At 51.4% G+C, this 19,610-nt stretch overlaps 1 protein-coding gene and 1 long non-coding RNA gene across 4 annotated transcripts in view; both read right to left on the bottom strand.

The window, feature by feature from the left end:
• The window catches only part of RILPL1 (Rab interacting lysosomal protein like 1), a 60,424-nt gene extending 43,592 nt beyond the window's left edge, over positions 1-16,832 (bottom strand). The window contains exons 1-2 of one of the 3 annotated variants that reach the window (XM_055358320.2): positions 15,659-16,832; positions 5,963-6,113 (exon numbers count right to left, since the gene is read on the bottom strand). In XM_055358320.2, the coding sequence (XP_055214295.1) occupies positions 5,963-6,113; positions 15,659-15,967 (460 nt within the window). In that variant the 5' untranslated portion in view covers positions 15,968-16,832. The remainder of the gene's footprint in view (positions 1-5,962; positions 6,114-15,658) is intronic. The other 2 variants (XM_055358321.2, XM_055358322.2) reach the window with 2 other exon arrangements.
• On the bottom strand, positions 428-5,954 carry LOC134756596 (uncharacterized). The gene is made up of 3 exons (XR_010129445.1): positions 1,829-5,954; positions 1,106-1,218; positions 428-534 (listed from the first exon to the last, which is right to left on the bottom strand). It is a non-coding gene; the product is annotated as an uncharacterized lncRNA (long non-coding RNA).
• Positions 16,833-19,610: the final 2,778 nt, after the last annotated feature.

Below are 19,610 nucleotides of genomic sequence, written 5' to 3' on the forward strand. Positions count from 1 at the left end.
GCCCGACTATGAATCTCTGGCCTCCAGAACTATGACAGTAAACTGTTTTTGGTCACCCAGTTTGTGGTCATTTATTATGACAGCCCCAAGAAGCCAATATGGCAAACATACGGAGAAAGGCCCAGAGAGAGGGCACAGCAATTTTGTTGTTATTGTTTTTTCTTTTTTGCGAGTCTCGCTGTGTTGCCCAGGCTAGAGCGCAGCGGTGGCAATCTCGGCTCACTGCAACCTCCGCTTTCCGGGCTCAAGCAATTCTTGTGCCTCAGCCTCCCGAGTCGCTGGGATTACAGGTGCACGCCACCACACCTGGCTACTTTTTGTATTTTTTGTAGAGATGGGGCTTTGCCATGTTGCCCAGGCTGGTCTCAAACTCCTGGCCCCAAGTGATCCACCCGCCTCAGCCTCCCAAAGTGCTGGGATGACAGGCATGAGCCACCGCGCTTCTGAGAGCACCGTTGAGCTCAACGTATCCAATTCGGCAGCCACCAGCAGCCACTGAGCACTTGAAATGGGGCCTCTCCAAATGGACATATGCTGCAAACATAAAACACACATTGCCATTGTCAGCTGATGGATAAACAAATGTAGGGCCTGCACACAATGGAATGTACTCAGCCTTAGAATGGAAGGAGATTCTGACATGGGCTACAACATGGATAAACCTCGAAAACATGTTAGGTGAAATAAGCCAGACAAGAAAGGAAAAATACGATATGACTCCACTTATAGGAGACGCCTCAAGTAGTTAAATCCATAGAGACAGTAAGTAGAATGGTGGGTGCCAGGGGCCAATGGCGTGGTGGGTGGGAAATTAGTGTTTAATGGGGACAGTGTTTCAGTTTTGCGAGAGAAAAGAATTCTGGAGATGGATGGTGGTGGTGGCTGCACAAGACTGTGAATGTATTTAATGCCTCTGAACTGTACACTTAAAAATGATTAAGACAGGGCCGGGTGCGGTTGCTCACACCTGTAATCCCAGCACTTTGGGACTCCAAGGCAGGAGGATTGCTTGAGGCCGGGAGTTTCAGACCAGCCTGGGCAACATAGTGAGACCCCCGTCTCTACCAAAAAAATTTAAAAATTAGCCAGGCATGGGGGTGCACACCTGTCGTCCCAGCTACTTAGAAGACTGAGGTGGGAGAATCTTTTGAGCCTGGGAGGTTGAGGCTATGATGAACTATAATTGCGCCACTGCACTCCAGCGTTGAAGACAGAGCCCTGCCTCAAAAAAAAAAAAAAAAAGGGAGAGTGGCGGTTAAGATGGTAAATTTTATGTAAAATGTACGTTAGATTTTTTCACAATAGAATATGAATATATACACATATACACACATACATACATATGTATTCTACCAGATTTCAAAGACTTAATATGAAAAAATGCAAAATATCTCATTGATAGTCTCATCGATAATTTTTATATTGATTACATGTTATAAGGATACTTAAAGTTTTGGATCTACTGGGTTCAGTAAAATATATTATAGAAAATACTTTCATCTGGCCGGGCGCGGTGGCTCATGCCTGTAATCCCAGCACTTTGGGAGGGCGAGGCAGGCAGATCATGAGGTCAGGAGATCGAGACCATACTGGCTAACACGGTGAAATCCCGTCTCCGCTAAAAATACATAAATTAGCTGAGCGTGGTGGCACGTGCCTGTGGTCCAGGCTACTCGGGAGGCTGAGGCAGGAGAATCACTTGAACCTGGGAGGTGGAGGTTGCAGTGAGCCGAGATCGCCCCACTGCACTCCAGCCTAGGCAACAGAGCGAGACTCCATCTCAAAAAAAAAAAAGAAAAAAGGAATTACTTCATCTGTATCTTTTTACCTTTTTGAATGTGCCAAGTAGAAGAATGACAATGACTTCTCTTTTATTGCAGTGTTGTTCTGTAATGACCTTCAGAAAATCACAACGTGGTCAGTTTTCCTCTTCCCCTGGTGACTAAGCTGTTCCTTTAGAGCCCAAAGATTTTTTTCCAAACCCATGAGCAAATCTTCACACCCCATCCCCCGGCGCGATGGCTTGCATACCTGTCATTCATTTCTGCCTGTGCTAACAAGTTTCTGCGCGCTGCCCTCCAGCTGACAAACTGGATTGCCACAAACAGCCGGGAGCGAAGTGCTTTTTAATCTGGAGACTTCCGGGGGTAGAGGAGCCTGCCAGGTGCCTCTGAGCACAGTGTCCCAGTTGAACTGCTGGGAAGGCCACACTGTTCCATGCGGGGCTGGCTCCTCTCAGCACCCCCTCACCCCCCATACAGGAATCGGACGACTGCACACCCCCAAGTCCTCGGTCTACCCCTGGCCTCTGCCCAGCACATTCTCAGCCCTCACTTCCCCGGCTCCACCTTCTCCCAAGGACCCTGTCTGTCCCAGGTCTGTTCCCCTAGCAGGTGGAAGACATGCTTTCTCCTTGTTGTGTTCCCATGGTTTCCCATGCAAAATAAAAATAACCACGAAAGGCATGCCTGGCATCTGCCCCGTCTCTCCACTCAGGCGGGAGGGCTGCTGCCGTGCTCCTCCTGAGCTAACCCTTTGGGAGCCGGACCCACGCTAGATGCCATTTAAGTGCGTCTCAGATTGCTCACGTGTGGGCTGATTCATGACAAGCCCAGCAGGGATCTGGAAGGCTGTGGAAGCAAAGTTCCCTGGGTGGAGGGCGCTGCGAGCGTGCGTGCACTGATGCACAGGGAAGCGGCTCAGAGCCCTCAGGTCCAGGCCCTGTGGGTCCGAGGCCTCCGGGTGCCCTGCAGAAGTGTCGGAAGTTTAACATAGTTTCCCTATGGCCCAGCAATTCCACTCCTAGGTATACACCTCAAAGAACTGAAAACATAGGTCCACACAAAAGCTTGAGCACGATGTTCACAGCAGCGTGATTCACAACAGCCAAAAGGTTGGTGACGTCTCACAGGTCCATCCACAGATGAGTGGGCAAACAACATGCGGTATGGCCATAGAACGGAATATGATTCAGACAATTCGGACATGAAAAGGCAAGGCTGGGCGTGGTGGCTCACACCTGTAATCCCAACACTTTGGGAGGCCAAGGTGGGCAGATCACCTGAGGTCAGAACTTCAAGGCCAGCCTGGCCAACATGATGAAATCCCGTCTCTATTAAAAATACAAATATTAGATGGACGTGGTGGCACACACCTGTAGTCGCAGCTACTTGGGAGGCTGAGGCAGGAGGATCACTTGAACCTGGGAGGTGGAGGCTGCAGTGAGCCAAGATTGCGCCACTGCATTCCAGCCTGGTCGACGGAGTGAGACTCCGTCTCAAAACAAACAAACAAACAAACAAACAAACAAAAAAGTCCTCCTTCTTGGGCTGAAGGAAATTGGGATAGGGTTCCGGGGTCCTCCAGGCCCAGGCTTACTTTGCTGCTAGAAAACTTTCTAATGTCCAAGTCACCGCGGCAGGGAGACGCAGGCCCCAGAATGTGCCTCCCTGCCCTGCCTCCAACCTGGCAAAGCTCAGAACAGGCACAGAGTGGGCACTCCACCAGAGATAAGGGAGACAAAGGGTGAGCAAAGGAATGCATGGCAGGCCTCTGTCTGGAATCGTAAGCTCTTGGGCAGTGGAACACCACGGTGGATCAATCCATGGTGCGTGTGATTTCAGTCTCCCCACCAGCCTTAACCACAGGGTCTCCAGCAGCCCTGGGTCAAAGGGTCCCAGAGAGACAGAAGCCTTCCTTCAGGGAGCTGATTTCAGCTGATCTGGGTTCACTTCTGACTCTGCCACTAACTTGCTGTGTGACCTTGAACAAATCACTCTCCCTCTCTCAGTCTAAACTTTTCTCATCTGTTCAGTCAGTAGGTTGGACTGGATAATGACAACCCGTAGTAATAAGAGCTAATACTTGCTGAGTGTTTTCTATGAACCAGGTAAGATTCTAAGCGGTCTGTACAGATTCATTGATTTTACCCTCAATTTCTTCCATTTTTACATAGGGGTGCAACTTAGGCACATGAAGGTCACGTGACTTGATCAAAGTCACATAGCAGGGAGGTTTCAGGGTCAGGACTCAAACCTGGGCCGCCTGGCTCCAGAAACTGCTTAGAATCATGAGAACTTTTGTTTTCATTGTTACTAATCAAATCTCAACAAAGGAAATCCAAGGAAAAGAGAATCCAGACCTGGATCAAACTTTTCCTTTTTCCTTGGTTCCCACAGTCCTTTTCAGTGCCATATATGTTTTTATAAATTTATATATATATATATAAATATATATATATATATACACACACACTCTTTTTTTTTGAGACAGAGTCTTGCTCTGTCGCCCAGGCTGGAGTGCAGTGCTGCGATCTCAGCTCACTGCAACCTCCATCCCCCAGGTTCAAGCGAATCTCCTGCCTCAGCCTCCTGAGTAGCTGGGACTCTACAGGCGCCCGCCTCCAGGCCTAGTTAATTTTTGTATTTTTCGTACAGACGGGGTTTCATCACGTTGCCCAGGCCTCAAACTCCTGACCTCAAATGATCCACCTGCCTTGGCCTCCCAAAGTGCTGGGATTACAGGCGTGAGCCACTGTGCCTGGCCTTTACTGCCATACTTGATTCTGCAGAGTGGTCACCACACATTCTGAAGTTGGGCACCCACCCCCGGTCCGTCCCCATTCCATCAAACATGAGGAAGAGGCTCATGTGGGGAGCCAAGGAGTTTCTCAGAAGTATTGACTCTGAGTTTTCCTTGGGGTGAGCTGCAGGAGGCACCCCTGCTTTAGCGGGCAGGAAGCTGCAGGGCTGAGCAGAGCAGATGCTGCCCACAGCCCCGCCTGGCCTGAATCTTGCGGCCCATTTCTCCTTTTCCCAGCACCAGCAGAGGCCCTGCATGAAGGTTCTAGACAAGTGCTTATTGGATGAGTGACAGTTCAGGGGCTCCAGTGTCATTCAGGTCTGGGATGCCATCCCGGGCTGCTCACTGGTAAGTGTTTGCCTGTGATAAGAGCCTCCAATCTCTTCCCAGCACACTTAGAATAAAATCCAAACCTCAGCCTCTAAGGAGCTACATGACCTGACCCCTGTGACCTCATCTCCAACCTCCTGAGGCCTCAGTCATCTTCTGACACACTAGCCTTCTTTATTTTTTTCATCTTACTGTCGCTTAGGCTGTAGTACAGTGGTATGATCTCAGCTCACTGTGGCCTCGACCTCCTGGGCTCAAGTGATCCTCCCGCCTCAGCCTTCAAGTAGCTCAGACTACAGGTGTGCACCACTGCACCTGGCTTATTTTTTAAAAAATCATTAGTAGAGATGGGGTCTATGTTGCCCAGGCTGGTCTCAAACTCCTGGCCCCAAGTGATCTTCCTGCTTCAGCCTCCCAAAGTGCTGGGATCACAGGTGTGAGCCACCGTGCGCGGCCTACACCAGCCTTCTTGGTTTCCCTCAAATGCTCATGTCCCAGGGCCTTTGCATGACTGCCCCTGCAACCCCCAACCCAACACATGCAGGTATTTGCGTGGCTCACTCTGTTACTTCGTTAGAGTTCAAATGTGACCTCCTCGAAGGCCTTCCCTGATGACTGTATCCAAGGATGTCCCTACCAAGTCACTCTATCACATGCCCCACTGCTGCTCTCCCAGAGCACGGCCGCCCCCTGGAACTATGGTGTCTGTGTGTTTACATGTTAAGCCCCTTTCTCCTTTGCACAGCACACAAGCTTCCCAAGGGCAGGGTCTCTGTCATGTTTAACACATATCCCAGGGCCAAGCCTGACAAACAGAGGGGAACCTGTGACAGTTTGCTGAAAGGACCTCTGTGTTACCATCTGTAAACTGAGGCTACGTGCTGTTTCTCTGGCAGGGTTATGGTGCAAATCAACACAATACAGAAGGCAAAGGGCTTTGGGAATCAGCCAGCACCGCATCAGCGTCCAGGGGTGGTGGCGACAATCGCTGATGTGGGCAATGAGAAAAGGAATGGCCGGCCCCCTTGCATTGGCGCCGACCCCCACTTACCTTCATGCTTCTGGAATTCCTCCTCTGAGAAGTTGACATCCTTGTGGGAGAGGTTGGTCATGAGCTGCTTGTTCTCCTCCTGCAGCTGGGCGATCTGGGAGAGGAGGTCCTGCGCCTCCCCTCGCCACACATCCTCCACCAGCTCCAGCTCCTGCCAAGGCAAGGGGACAGCATGGGGTCACTGCCTGCCCAGAGCAGCCGCCCCACCCACTCTGACCCTCAGGGGCAGCTTGGGTTGCTGGGACTTTGGGCCATCCCCTTCCTTGTGAGAACTGGGCCGGCAAGGCCACCACGAGTCCCATATGGCACCTCTGCGAGAAACAGAAGCCACCCTTCTTTGGGGCAGATGCCTGCGTTTATGCTGTTAGGACCTGGCTCAGTTAGAACTGCCCCAAGGACAACCACAAAGCTAATGCCGCATCTTGGAGCTCTCTTCAGAGTAGACAGAGCAGCCCCAGGATACGGGGGTCCGAACGTTCCTAACCTCTGGGGGGCACACCCCCTGATCTCTGGACAGACAGTTGGGACAAACCTTTCTCCAAGGGAGCCAGAGGCCTCGAGAATCCTGGGGATGCCGAGGCAGACGGGGCCCCCTGCCCCAGCGTTCCTTAGGTATCTGATCCAGGTATCTCTCCATGGGGTCTTCAACCACTGACTCGATCACCCTGAGCCTCAGTTTCCCTCAGTGGTGGAACCAAAACAAAGGCTCACGAAGTGAATGTGAGGATAAATAAAATCAGTCTATTAAAGTTATTTTGTGGGTGGCTGCAGTCAAAGAAATAGCCAATAACAAGTGCTGACAAGGATAGGAAGAAACTGGAACCCTCCTACACTGCTGGTGGGAATGGAAAATGGTGCAGACATTTTGGAAAACACTCTGGCAGTTTCGCAAAAACATTAACACAGAGTTACCACAGGACCCAGCGATTCCAGTCCTTGGATCGGCTCAAGAGGTATGAACACAATGTCCACATGAAAACGCGTGCAGGTGAATGTTCCTCGCAGCATTATTCCTAGTAGCCGAAAGGACCCAGGTGTCCCTCAGCTGATGGAAGGGTAAATAAACATGGCACATCCATACAATGGAACATTATTCGGCCTTGAAAAGGAATGAAAGCCTGACATATGCTACAACATAGGTGGACCCTGAAAACATTATGGAAAGAAGCCAGACACAAAAGGTCACATGTTATATGATCAGTTTTAGAAAATGTCTAATATTGGCAAATCCATAGAGATAGGAAGCAGACTGGTGGTTGTCTAGAGCCACAGTGCTAGAGGGGAGACGAGGAATGACTGGGAATAGGTATGGAGTTTCTTTTGGGGGGTGATGAAAATGTTCTAAAATTGATAGTGGCAGGGCGTGGTGGCTCACGCCTGGAATCCCAGCACTTTGGGAGGCCAAGGCAGGCGGATCACTTGAGGTCAGAAGTCCATGACCAGCCTGGCCAACATGGCGAAACCCCATCTCTACTAAAAATACAAAAATTAGCTGGGTGTGGTGGTGGGCACCTGTAATCCCAGCTACTCGGGAGGCTGAGGCAGGAGAATTACTTGAAGCTGGGAAGCGGAGATTGCGGTGAGTCAAGATTATGCTACTGCACTCCAGCCTGGGTGACAGAGTGAGACTCTGTCTTGGAAAAAATAATAATAATAAAATAAAATTGATGGTGATCGTGATGACGGCTGCAAAACTCTAAAAACCACTGAAGTATACATCTTATTTATTTATTTTTAGAGACAGGGTCTTGTTCTGTCACCCAGGCTGGAGTGCAGTGGCACAGTTATAGCTCATTGCAGCCTTGAACTCCTGGGCTCAAGTGATCCTCCCACCTCAGCCTCCCAGTAGCTGGGACTACAGGCACACGCCACCATGACTGGCTAATTTCTTTTTTTTTTTTTTAGAGATGGGGTATTGCTGGCTGAGCGTGGTGGCTCATGCCTGTAACCTCAGCACTTTGGGAGGCCGAGGTGGGCGGATCACTTGAGGTCAGGAGTTCGGGACCAGCCTGACCAATATGGTGAAACCCTGTCTCTACTAAAAATACAAAAAATTACCCGGGTGTGGTGGCAGGCACCTGTAATCCCAGCTACTCAGGAGGCTGAGGCAGGAGAACTGCTTGAATCTCGGAGGTGGAGGTTGTGGTGAGCTGGGATTGTACCACTGCACTCCAGCCTAGGTGACAGAATGAGACTCTGTCTCAAAAAAAAAAAAAAAAAAAGAAAGAAAGAAATGGGGTATTGCTATGTTGCCCAGGCTTGTCTCAACCTCCTGGGCTCAAGCAATCTTCCCATCTTGGCCTCCCAAAGTGCTGGGAGTACAGGCGTGAGCCACCGTGCCCAGCCAGAAGTGTACACTTTAAATGAGTGTTATGGTATCTGAATTATATTGATAAAGCTGGTAGCCCTCCACCCCTGCAAAAACAAACAGACAAACAAACAAAAAACGGTACTGATAAAACCGTAAGCTAGCTCACAAAGCAGGGTTGCTGTTGTCTGTATAAAACAGTGGTTTAAGGGCCAGGCGCAGTGGCTCACACCTGTAATCCTGGCACCTTGGGAGGCCAAGGCAGGCGGATCACTTGAGGTCAGGAGTTTGAGATCAGCCTGGCCAGCATGGCAAAACCCCGTCTCTACTGAAAATACAAAAATTAGCCGGGCATGGTGGTGGGCACCTGTAATCCCCGCTACTTGGGAAGCTGAGCCAGGAGAACTGCTTGAACCTGGGAGGCAGAGGCTGTAGTGAGCCGAGATCAAGCCACTGCACTCCAGCCTGGGGCACAGAATGAGACTCCATGTCAAAAAATAAAATAAAAATAAAATAATAAAATAAAATAAATAAAAAATAAAATAAAATAGTGGTTCAAGGCATGGACGCTGGAGCCTGCTGCCCTAAGTCTGAATCCTGTTTCTGCTGCTTACTAGCTGACCTTGGCGAGTTATTCAGCCTTCTGGTGCCCCACAAATGAGGAAACTAGTGTGGTATCTGCCGGGAAGGGTGGGTGTGAGGATTAAATGGTTACTATAAGTAAAGCGCCTGGAACATGCCCGGCACCCAGAAAGCACTAACAATGTGTGTGCTGATCTCTGTCCCATCCCTACAATCCATCACAAGCGGCCAGGTGGCCGGATGCTAGGCATGGCCTCTGTCCATCTTCTAAATAAGTTCTCAGACCCACCTCCTTTGTCAGAAGCCTGCCGCATTGGGGAAGAGAGGAGTAATAGCCTAGTATTTGCACAGAGGGCGCAAGGTCACCAGGGGAGGTGAAGGGCAGGGCCGGGGTGGAAGTGGTGGTGGAGGGATGGAGAGGGAATGTTGACCTCCCATAACCAGGTGGGGCCTGGAAGCAGAAAGAGGCTCATCCAGCCCTGTTCCTCTCTGTTTCCAACTGGCATAGGCTGGGCTCACACGGGGCTCAGAGAATATTAGTCAAGTGTAACTGGCTGGGGCAGGGAGAATAATGGCTCCTAAAGTCATCCAAGTCCTAATCCCTGAGGATATGTTACCTTACATGGCAAAAGGGATTGTGCAGAGATGATTAAGTTAAGGATCTTAGGCATGGCACGGTGGCTCATACCTATAATCCCTGTAATTTAGGAGGCTGAGGTGGAAGCATTGATTTAGGCTAGGAGTTTGAGAACAGCCTGGGCAACATGGCAAAACTGTGTCTCTACAAAAAATACAAAAATTAGCTGGGCGTGGTAGTGCATGCCTGTAGTACCAGCTACTTGGGAGGCTGAGGTGGGAGGACCACTTGAGCCCAGGAGGCTGAGGCTGCAGTGAGCTGTGATTGCACCACAGCACTCCAGCCTGGGCGACAGAGCAAGACCCCAACTTTTTTTTTTTAAAAAAAAGGCTCTTGAGGCTGGGCATGATGGCTTACGCCTATAATCACAACAATTTGGGAGGCCAAGGCAGGAGGGTCACTTGAGGTCAGGAGTTCGAGACCAGCCTGGCCAACACAGCAAAACTCCGTCTACTAAAAATACAAAAATTAGCTGGGCATGGTGGTGTGCACCTGAAATCCTAGCTACTCAGCAGGCTGAAGCATGAGAATCACTTGAACCTGGGAGGCAGAGGTTACAGTGAGCCGAGGGAAGCAGAGGTTGCAGTGAGCCGAGATCATGCCACTGCACTCCAGCCTGGGTGACAGACTGAAACTGTGTCTCAAAAAAAAAAAAAAAGAGCTCGTGAGATGGGGAGATGATTCTGCATTATCTGGCTGGATTATCTGGTGGGCCGATGTCATGCCAGGGTCTTTGTAAGAGGAAGGCAGGTCAGCGTTAGAGGAATATGAGGGAGATTGGAAGAAGCTACGCTGCTGGCTTTGAAGATGGAGGAAGGGGCCACAAGCCAGGGAATGCAGAGTCCGTAAGTTGGGGAAGGCAAAGAAATAGATCCTCCTCCACAGCCCCCCAAAGGAATGGAGCCTTCCCAACACCTTGATTTGAACTCAGTGAGAGCCATTTCCGACTTCTGATGTCCGGAAATTTCTCCAGTATTATTTATAATGATAATTACACATATGCCTCCATAATACTGTATGACATTGTATCCATAATATTGAATTATCCAGTTCAATAAGACAATACATTTCTGGCCAGGCATGGTGGGTCACGCCTGTAATCCTAGTACTTTGGGAGGCTGAGGCAGGAGAATCACTTGAGCCCAGGAGTCTGCGGCCAGCCTGGGCAACATGGCAAGACCCCATCTCTGCTAAAAATTAAGCTGGGTGTGGTGGCACATGCCTGCAGTCGAGCTACTTGGGAAGCTGAGGTGGGAGGGTCGCTTGAGCCCAGGAGGCTGAAGCTGCAGTGAGCCATGGTCACGCCACGGCACGCCAGCCTGGGCAACAGAGTGAGATGCTGTCTTAAAAAAAAAAAAAAGATAACACATTTCTGCTGTTTTGAGTCACTAAGTTTGTGTTGATTTTGTTGTTGCTGTTGTTTGTTTGTTTTTTTTGAGACGGAGTCTCACTCTGTCACCCTGGCTGGAGTGCAGTGGTGCCATCTCGGCTCACTGCAAGCTCCGCCTCCCAGGTTCATGCCATTCTCCTGCCTCAGCCTCCGAAGTAGCTGGGACCACAGGTGCCCGCCACCACGCCCGGCTAATTTTTTGTATTTTTAGTAGAGACGGGGTTTCACCGTGTTAGCCAGGATGGTCTCGATCTCCTGACCTTGTGATCCGCCCGCCTCAGCCTCCAAAGTGCTGGGATTACAGGCGTGAGCCACCGTGCCCGACCAGTTTGTGTTGATTTGTTACAGCAGCCACAGGGGATGAATACAGACTGTAACCCTAAGTTCTTTTTTTTTTCTTCTCTCAACGAACTGAAGTTGATGCTGGGGTTGCTGATTCTTGCCTCTGAGTTGACCACTCAGAATCTCATGCTGCCTCCATACCAGCCCAGTGGTTCTCCGGAGAAGTCAGCCCTGATCAATCATCTCCTTCACGTTCTTCCCTCAGCACCAAGAGTCCTCAAATTCCTCATCTGAGCCTACAAGCCCCGGCACCTTCCTGATTCATCTCCCAGTCCTCTTCCTCACTTGCTCTGCTCCAGCCACACCGACTCTGTGTTCTTTGAACATGCCAAGTGCATTCCTACCTCAGGACCTTTGCAGTAGCCACGTCTTCTGCCTAGAATGCCTCTCCCCCAGATCAATCTGTGGCTGGATCCTATCCTTCATTCAGATCTCAGCTCAGATGTCACCTCCTCAGGGAAGACTTCCTGACTGCCCCATCTGTTAGAACACCACCCTAGTCAGTCTCTTTCATGTCTCCCACTTTTATTTTCTTTATGGCACTTATTATAAGCTGATTTTTTTTCTGAGACAAAGTCTCGCTCTGTTGCTCAGGCTGGAGTGCAGTGATATGATCTCGGCTCAACGCAACCTTCACCTCCCAGGTTCAAGCGATTCTCCTGCCTCTGCCTCCTGAGGCGTGCGCCACCACACCCAGCTAATTTTTGTATTTTTAGTAGGGATGAGGTTTCGCCATGTTGGCCAGGATGGTCTTGACCTCCTGACCTCAAGTGATCCAGCTGCCTCGGCCTCCCAAAGTGCTGGGATTACAGGTGTGAACCACTGTGCCCAGCCTGAATTTTTTTTTTTGTAATCTATCCTGGCTAAGCACAGTGGCTCAAACCCGTAGTCCCAGCGCTTTGGGAGGACAAGACAGGAGGACTGCTTGAGCCCAAAAGCTCAAGACTAGCCTGGGCAACATAGTGACACCTTGTCTCTAAAGGAAAAAAAAATTACAGTGTGCCTGTAGTCTTAGCTACTCAGGAGGCTGAGGCAGGAGGATCACTTGAATCCAGGTGTTCAGGGCTGCAGGAAGCCGTGATGCCATCATTGCTCTCTGGCCTGGATGACAGAGTACGTTCCTGACTCAAAAAAAAAAAAAAAAAAAAAAAAAGGAGAAAAAAATCTCTATCTCCTCCTCATGCTAGAATAATTGCACCGTCCCATGGAAAGTCAGTAGCCACACGTGGCTGTTGAGCACTTGACATGTGGCTGGTCTGAGTGGAAATGTGCAGCAGGGGTTAAAGACACACCAGATTTCAAAGATGTAGTAGGAAAAAAACAGTGCAGAATATCAAATGATAAGTTTTTATACTGATTACATGTTGAAATGAAAATATTTTGGATCTACTGGGTCCCATAAGATATATTAAAATTAACCTCACTGGTTTGTTGTTGTTGTTGTTTTTGAGACAGAATCTCACTCTGTCACCCAGGCTGGAGTGCAACGGTGTGATTTCGACTCGCTGCAATCTCTGCCTCCCGGGTTCAAGCGATTCTCCTGCCTCAGCTTCCTGAATAGCTGGGATTACAGGCACCCGCCACCATGCCCGGCTAATTTTTGTATTTTTAGTAGAAATGGGGTTTTGCCATATTGGCCAAGCTGGTCTTGAATTCCTGACCTCAAGTGATCCATCCGCCTTGGCCCCCCAAAAGTGCTGGGATTACAGGTGTGAGCCACCGCCCCCGGCCAACTTCACTGTTTTTTATTAACATGGCAAAGCTGCATAATATTTCTATGGTATAGCACTACACTAAAAAGTCAGGCTCATCAGGGCCAAGGCCTCATCTGTCATGGTCATTACTGTCTTCCCAGTGCCCAGAACAACGCATGGCACACAGTAAGTTCTCAGTAAATACATTCGCTGAATGAGTGAATGAATAGCATAGTCTGGTATGTTACACGCGAGTGTATCAGCCCAGCCATTGCTTTCTAGAATTTATTTGTGTTTTCCCTTTCTTCCCTGTTACCCGCCTGCTGCCTGACATGAGACTTTGCTTTTCTCTGCAGAGCCATGGTACCAAGAAGGGCACTGTGCTCGCTATGGCCTGTCATCAGAGTTGCAGACTGAGTAATGAGACAGAACATGACACAACTGTGGCCTGCATCTGAGTGATGAGTGGAAGTGAGTGAGTGGGTCTACTGGAAGGAGGAGTAGGGGGAAGAAAGTGTATGTCCTTTACTGGAGCCATAATTGCCGAAAGAGAGAGAGAAAAGGAAGAAGGGGGAGGGAAGAAGAAGGGGAAAGGGAAGAGGAATGGAGGTGGACAGACTTAACCAGGACATGCCAAAAAGATTTTTGTGGAAATATCACCTTGAAGAGCCTTTGAGACTCTGCAGGAAAAAAAAAAAAAATCATACAAGTCTCTCTCCATCCCAAGAATGTGAAGTAAACGGGTCTGGGGCTGGGGTGGGAAAAGAACTGCATCCTTGATTTAGAGAGGTCATCCTCAATGTAAGTCAACAAGCCCTGGCCCTGAGCGCACGGTGTTCACTTCCCAGCTGAACATGTTCCAGAGGCAACAAGTGCAGCTGCTGAGAATTCCATGTGACTTCAGACCTGGTGGCCTCCGATGGCTTCCAAGGATTTCTCCCAGCTCCCCCGCAACAGAACTAAAGAGCCCCAGTTGGGGGACAGTATAGGTGCCAGGACTTCTGTGTGATCTGGTCAAAGCCCCTTGGTCCCTGTTAATAAGAGGCGCCACACGAGAGAATTTCCAAGGTCCCTTGCCTCCTTGACCTTCTATGAGAGATGGAGGCCTCTAGGGTAGAAGTAGAGGTGCTTGGGGTGGGGACGATTTCCTAATATGAGCCTGTGAACACCTCAGTGAATGTCTCTCCAGGCCTAAAAAGAATTTTAAGACTTGCAAAGCCCTTGCTATGGGCAGGCTCTGTCCTGAACACTTTATATGTATTTATATTAACTCTTTAAACCTCATCACATTCTACTGGGGGTACTATTACTATCCCATTTTAGAACTGAGGAAACTGAAGCACAGAGATGCTGGGTGATTTGCCCAAGATCACACAGCCTGCAAGTGGTAGGGTTTGAAACCAGGCTGTCTAGCTCCAAAGTCCCAGCTTCTAGGAGTCTTGAAATTAATTACAGGTCAAAGCATTTTCAGGCTCCCAGAGTGACCTTGGAAATGCTGCTCAACTCTTGGGAGCCTGAGTTTCCTTCCTGCCCCTAGGGCATAGGGACCCATGAGGACGAGCACAGTCAAACGTGGCAATAGTGCTGTTACCTACCTGTGGGTCTGCCCTCAGGTAAAGGGTTCAGACCCAGCTTTGGCTATTTTACTCCAAAACACAGCGATCCATCAAAGTACACAATAAGGGATGGCCTGCCCCTGAGGTTCAGAGAGGCCATCTGTATTTCCTGAGGCTGAACAGCAAGCTGGAGACTGCTCAGGCACCCTGATCCCTCAAGGAAAGGTGTTTCCTCCCATTCTCAGTCTGAAGGGGCTGCCAAGAGCATCCCTGGCTGAGGTTAGGGCAGGAAACCACATGTCTTTCACTTCCTTTTCTCCAGAAACCTCGTCTGAACTCCAGGCCCAGTGGGGAGGCCCTGATTCAGAGAGACTCCTGATCACAGGGCAGAGGCTTAGCCTTAAAGCCACCCCAAATCATCCCTTTCCCCCAATTCAAACAGGGTGGGGAGGAGACACGGGGGCTGGGACTCTCTCACCACTAATTTGGGACAAATTCCTCCTCCCACTGTGACCCTCGGTTTCTTTATCTGTAAAATGAAGATAGTCTCTATAGAGTCCTGTGAGGATTAAGGATAAAATCAGAGGAGAGAACACGGGCTACCACAGGTTCATAAGCTAGGGGAGTCCCGGGAAGAAAGTTGCAAATATGAACCCGAAGACTAGGGGTCACGAAGCTCAGTGGCTGGAGGTCACATTCCCTTTGCTCTGGGGAGACTGGGGGCGGGGGATGAAGAAAGGGTCCTGGGCCTGATGTCACATCTTCTTGGGTAACTCGGGAGGGCAAGAGGCTTATTTCATGTCTGGAAAAGAATAATATGTCTAAGCACTTAGCTTATATGGTCCCATTTAATTCTTCTAAGGTGGGTCCTATTATGATTACCATTTGACAGGTGAGGAAATAAAGCACAGAGAGGTTAAGTAACTTACCCAAAGTCACACAGCTATTAAACGGTAAAGGTGGTATTGGAACTCCAGAGAACAGCTCTTAATCTCTCGGGTGGTATCTGCCAGCCACCCCTGGTCGGGCAAAAGAAGGCCAGGGCCTCCCTCCCTCCCCACGTCGGGTCTCCTCTGGTCCGGTCCCTGAACACACACACGTGTGCACCCACAGCTGCCCAATGCGGAAGAGCCCTTGGGTCCCCGCGGTCCCACTGCCCGGACGGACAGACCGAGGCCGCCGCCCACCTTCTGGTGCTTGCGCTCCTTCTCGATGCGGTCCATCCTCTCCAGGCGCAGGCGGTCCAGCTCCAGGCGCAGCTCGTCCAGCTCGGGCGCGACGTGGTGGCGGCTGACCAGCACCTCCAGGATCTCCAGGACGCGCACGACCTTGGGCATGAGGCGCGCGATGGCCTCGCAGCCGTGCTGGTCGATGACCCGCTCGAACTCGTGGCCCACAAGCGACGCGATGTCGTACACGTCCATGACGGTCAGCTCGGCCACGTTCTTCTCCAGCGCCGACTCGGCCGCCAGCGCCGACCCACGCTCCTCCTCCATGGCCGCCCTCCTGGCCTGTCCCCCGCCCCGCAAACTCGTGCAACTCCCAAACTTGCCGCTGTCGAGGGCCGGGCCGGCCGGGCCCAGCCTGGGCCGCGGGCGGGCGCGCTCAGCGGGCGCTGGGGCGAGGGCGCAGCGGGCAGCGGGCGGCGGGCGCGGGCACGGGCGGCGGCGCGGGGTGTGCGGGCCCGGGGTCTGGGCGCCCGGCTCGGCCCGGAGCTGCTCCCGAGTGGGCGGCGGCGGCGGCGGCGGCAGCAGCAGCTGGGAGGGCGCGCGCGTGCGCAGGCCCGCGGCGCCTCCCAAGTTGGGATCCGAGTTGCGCTCAATGGAGCCGGGCCGGGCGCCCCGGGGCGGTGCGGGCCTGAGGGGCGGCAGCGCGCGGGGCCGGAGAGGAAGGGCGGCCCGCGGCTCCTCCGGGAAACTTTGGCGGCGGCGGCTGCGAGGCCGGGTGACCGCTTCCCCACAGGGAGGCCGCGCGCCCCGCCCCAATCCCGGCCTGGCCAGGGGCGCGCCCGCTTTCCGCCGCCCGGGGGCGCCCCGGGGTCCCCCCCCGCCAGCGCCGACTCCGCGGCCTGCACTCCGGGCCCCCCTCTCCAGCCGCCGGACCCGCGGCGCCCCTCTCTCGTGCCCCGGCCGCCCCTCCCCCGCCCGGCGCTGACTCCTCCCACCACCCGGCCGCCGGGAGGGGTCCAGGCCGCCCCGGGAGAGGGGGCCGGGGGCGCTGGTCTCGCGGGACGATTCGCTGCTCCGGGGAGCGGCCCCGGCCTTGGAGAGGGATGGAGGGGTCACAAGGAGGTCCCCGGGCTGGGGCTCATCCCAGGAAGAGAACGGGGCCCCCCCGGCCCGCAGACACTCCGCGCAGACCCGGCCACCAGGCGGACTTGCAGAGGCGCCTGGAGAGGGGCCGACGTGTCGAGGAATGCTGGATCCCCGGAGCCCCAGGGCGCTCCTCCCCGAGCCACATCCATCACTGGCTCCTTGTGACATGAACGCCACTTCACAGTAGAGCGAAGCCCGCTTGGCATTCCAGCACCACGAGTTCTCTTGTCCCAAGGCCCCCTGTCCATTTGGGCTGGCCAAATCCACTTGTCCATCAGACCCCCTCCCACTCCCGGGAGAACCTTTCCTGAACCCAAAACCTCATCCACCCTCCCCGCCCCCCACGCAGGAGTTAAGGACCCCCTTGCAAACTCGCAGTCCCCTGCTTGCCCCATCAGAATTGCTCTTAGCATCCTGAGTTTTCACCGTGTGGTTGCAGATAGGTTTCCACCGTCAGATCTTGGCTCCTTGAGGGAAGAAATCTTAATGCCCTTGTAGCCATAAAGCGCACCCCGACATGGCACGTATTGATTAAAAATCTAAAAGTTGGCCGGGCGCGGTGGCTCACGCCTGTAATCCCAGCACTTTGGGAGACTGAGGTGGACGAGGTCAGGAGTTCAAGACCAGCCTGGCCAAGATGGTGAAACCCCCCGTCTCTACTAAAAATACAAAAATTAGCCGGGCATGGTGGCGCATGCCTGTAATCCCAGCTACTCAGGAGGCTGAGGCAGAGAGTTGCTTAAACCCGGGAGGCGGAGGTTGCAGCAAGCCGAAATCGCGCCACTGCACTGCAGGCTGGGTGACAGTGCGAGACTCCATCTCAAAATAATAATAATAAAATACAATAAATAAATAAATAGTAAAAAAAAAAAAAATTAAGGCCAGGCGGGGTGGCTCACGCCTGTAATCCCAGCACTTTGGGAGGCCGAGGTGGGAAAATTTCTTAAGCTCAGGAGTTCGAGACCAGCCTGGCCAACATGGTGAAACCACGCCTCTACTAAAAATACAAAAATTAGCCAGACATGGTGGCATGTGCCTGTAATCCCAGCTCCTCAAGAGGCTGAGGCACGAGAATCATTTGAGCCTGGGAGGCAGAGGTTGCAGTGAGCCAAGATCGTGCCACTGCACTCCAGCTTGGGCAACAAGAACGAAACTCCGTCTCAAAAAAAAAAAAAAAAAGTAAAATAAAAAAATTAGCCAGACGTGGTGGTGAGAGCCTGTAGTCCCAGGTATTCGGGAGGCTGAGGTGGGAAGATCCCTTGAGCCTGGGAGGCAGAGGTTGCAGTGAGTTGAGATCACACCACTATGCTCCAAACTGAGCGACAGAGCAAAACTCTGTCTCAGAAAAATAAAAAATAAAAATAAATACTCCTGGCCACAGTGGCTCATGCTTGTAATCCTAGCACTTTGGGAGGCCAGGGCTGGAGGATCACTTGAGCCCAAGATTTCGAGATCAGCCTGGGCAGCATGGCAAAACCCCGTCTCTATTTAAAAAAAACTCTGGTTGCAGTGACTTATGCCTGTAATCCCAGCACTTTGGGAGGCCAAGGGGGGCAGATCAATTGAGGTCAGGAGTTCAAGATCAGCCTGGCCAACATGGTGAAACTTCATCTCTACTAAAAATACAAAAAAAAAAAAAAAAAAAAAAATTAGCCAGGCGTGGTGGCAGGCGCCTGTAATCCCAGCTACTCAGGAGGCTGAGGCAGGAGAATCACTTGAACCCGGGAGGCAGCGGTTGCAGTGAGCTGAGATCGAGATCGTGCCACTGCACTCCAGCCTGGGTGACAAAGCGAGACTCTGTCTCTAAATAAATAAATAAATAAATAAAATAAAATAAAATAAAAATTACCCGACTGTGGTGGCAAGTGCCTGTAGTCCCAGCTACTCAGGAGACTGAGGTGGAAGGATGACTTGAGTCCCAGGGAGCAGAGGTTGCAGTGAGCTGTGATTACACCACTGCACTCCAACCTGAGTGACATAGGGAGACACTGTCTCAAAAACGACAAAAAAACTCATATGTTATCTAGCACGGTGGCGTGAGCCTGTAGTTCCAGCTACTCCAGTGTGAGGATCCCTTGAGTTCAAGAGTTCGAGTCTAGCCTGAGCAATGTAGGTAGACTGTCTCTAAAAAAATAAAAAGTTAAAAAAATTTATTTTAACGTGTAATGTGTTTACTAATTTTTTTTTTTTTTTTTTTTTTTGGAGACAGAGTCTCCCTCTGTCGCCAGGCTAGAGTGCAGTGGCTTGATCTCAGCTCGCTGCAGCTTCGACCTCCCAGGTTCAAGCAATTGCCCTGCCTCAGCCCCCCAAGTAGCTAGGATTACAGGCGCACGCCACCATGCCTGGCCGATTTTTTTGTATTTTTAGTAGAGAGGGGGTTTCACCATGTTAGCCAGACTGATCTCGAACTCCTGACCTCAGGCAATCTGCCTGCCTCAGCCTTCCAAAGTGCTGAGATTAGAGGCATAAGCCATCCGCCCGGACTATTTTTTAATTAATATTTTTTAAAGCATCAGTTTAAATTTCTTTTCTTTTCTTTTCTTTTTCTTCTTCCTCCCTTCCCTCCCCTCCCCTCCCCTCCACTCCCCTTCCCTTCCTTCCTTCCTTCCTTCCTTCCTTTCTTTCTTTCTTTCTTTCTTTTCAGGGTCTAGTTCTGTTGCCCAAGGTAGTGCAGTGGTGCAATCATAGCTCACTGCAGCCTCAAACTCCTGGGCTCAAGCGATCCTCCCATTTCAGCCTCCTGAGTTAGCTGGGATTATAAATTTCTATTTACAGTAAATATGAGCAGATATAACTCACCTAACAAAAGCTCTTTCAAGGCTAG

The sequence above is a fragment of the Gorilla gorilla genome, chromosome 10 (assembly GCF_029281585.2).
Source record: "Gorilla gorilla gorilla isolate KB3781 chromosome 10, NHGRI_mGorGor1-v2.1_pri, whole genome shotgun sequence".
Lineage (NCBI taxonomy): Eukaryota > Metazoa > Chordata > Mammalia > Primates > Hominidae > Gorilla > Gorilla gorilla.